General features: G+C 37.5%; 1 protein-coding gene across 1 annotated transcript in view; it reads right to left on the bottom strand.

The window, feature by feature from the left end:
• LOC119589488 (putative ferric-chelate reductase 1 homolog) overlaps positions 1-781 on the bottom strand; it is a gene marked incomplete at its 3' end in the record, with an annotated part of 79837 nt that extends 79056 nt beyond the window's left edge. Inside the window, 1 exon segment of the mRNA XM_037938088.1 lies at positions 562-781. Coding sequence (XP_037794016.1) covers positions 562-571 — 10 coding nt within the window.
• Between the last annotated feature and the right edge of the window lie 679 nt (positions 782-1460).

The raw sequence follows: 1460 nt of genomic DNA, 5'->3' as shown, positions 1-1460 counted from the left end.
CTGACGCAACCGACCCGCCCCTCCCCGACCGCTCCCGACCGACCCGCACCTTCACTCCCGACCAGCCCGACACCCGACGACTCGGGCGAAGGTCACAGGCGAGTCGGGTGTTCGACGTATGTTCAGGCAAGTTCATGTATACGCGGATACATACACGGCTCTATGTATGTATCAAATTTCGAGATTTTTTTTTTTTTTGTGTGTGTGATGTGGAATTCCAAGAGGCTGGTACATCTTAATTTATTTCTGTATTTCAGGTCGTTAATGATGTGTTTCAAGCGTCCTGTCCTAAGAACTCACTCAAATAAGTTTGACTAACAACAGAACTTGGGTACTAACTTGGGTACTAACTTGGGTACTAACTAGTTTGAGACGAAGAGAAAAATATGAGAAATTAAATCTTTATCTTAAGTCGATTATGATGCTGTCTCTTCATTGCACACTCTTAAATGCACAAGGAAAACGGCGTATTCGCGAATTAAAGCTAATTAATTCCATCTTTATCTCAAAGAGTTAAAATTCGTGTAAAAAAAAAAAAATTAACTAAAATCGGGTACTTACCTCGTGTCATCCTGGAAACTTTATCTCCCGGGCAAAGAGAACAATTTTATTCCAGTCCCGGTTCTCTCGTTTTGGTCAACGTTAAATCCAATTTAATTCGCATACAATTTATGACACGGATATCACGAATTCACGACGACATAGTGGTAATGTTAGCACGAAAACTCCACGCGAAGGACCTCTCCTCACTGCAGTTAAGACCGAACTACCGCTTCATTGTCGCTCGTCCATTCACTCTGAAGTGGCGTTACGCTCGTTCAGGGGCCCCGCGCGTAACTATGACTGGGGTAAACTTATACATAACTTAAAACTGATTTGCGATTGCGTTGGATATGTTCCGATATATTTTGGTAAAAAAATACCATTTTTTATTTGATAATGAATAGTATTTTTTCTAGTATGAGGGAAATTTCTTATATATGTTATCATTACTGCACCGGATCATTTCAAATTTTATTGAAGATTTATAACCCCGCGGGCAATAATGTGAAAAAAATTATTTTTGTAACAAGTTATCTATCTTTAGTGTTGTTATTTGTAATATTCTTATCCGATCTATTTAACTTTGTCATACTGGACACAAAATACCCAAGTGCACTCGAAGGCCAATTTTTTGCAATTGTTGAACAAAAAATAAGCCATTTAAATACCGTAAAAATTTCCTTCAAAGTAAATTACTAAGCAACATATTCCGTAACTGTTCATTAAGAGGTAAAATTAGTATAATTGTCTCTGAAATGCAACAATGCAAATGAAAGCAAATTAAGCAACGCTGGAGGTTGCGACTCCACAGATATTTTAAGTATGGTTATTGTTAGAGAAATGTATATACTTGAAAGATTTTCAATGTTCATTATGCCAGAGAGTCAACATTGTACATGCATTTAACTAACAATAAC

Source organism: Penaeus monodon, chromosome 25 (assembly GCF_015228065.2).
Source record: "Penaeus monodon isolate SGIC_2016 chromosome 25, NSTDA_Pmon_1, whole genome shotgun sequence".
NCBI lineage: Eukaryota > Metazoa > Arthropoda > Malacostraca > Decapoda > Penaeidae > Penaeus > Penaeus monodon.
This window is presented reverse-complemented; position numbering and strand designations above follow the sequence as displayed.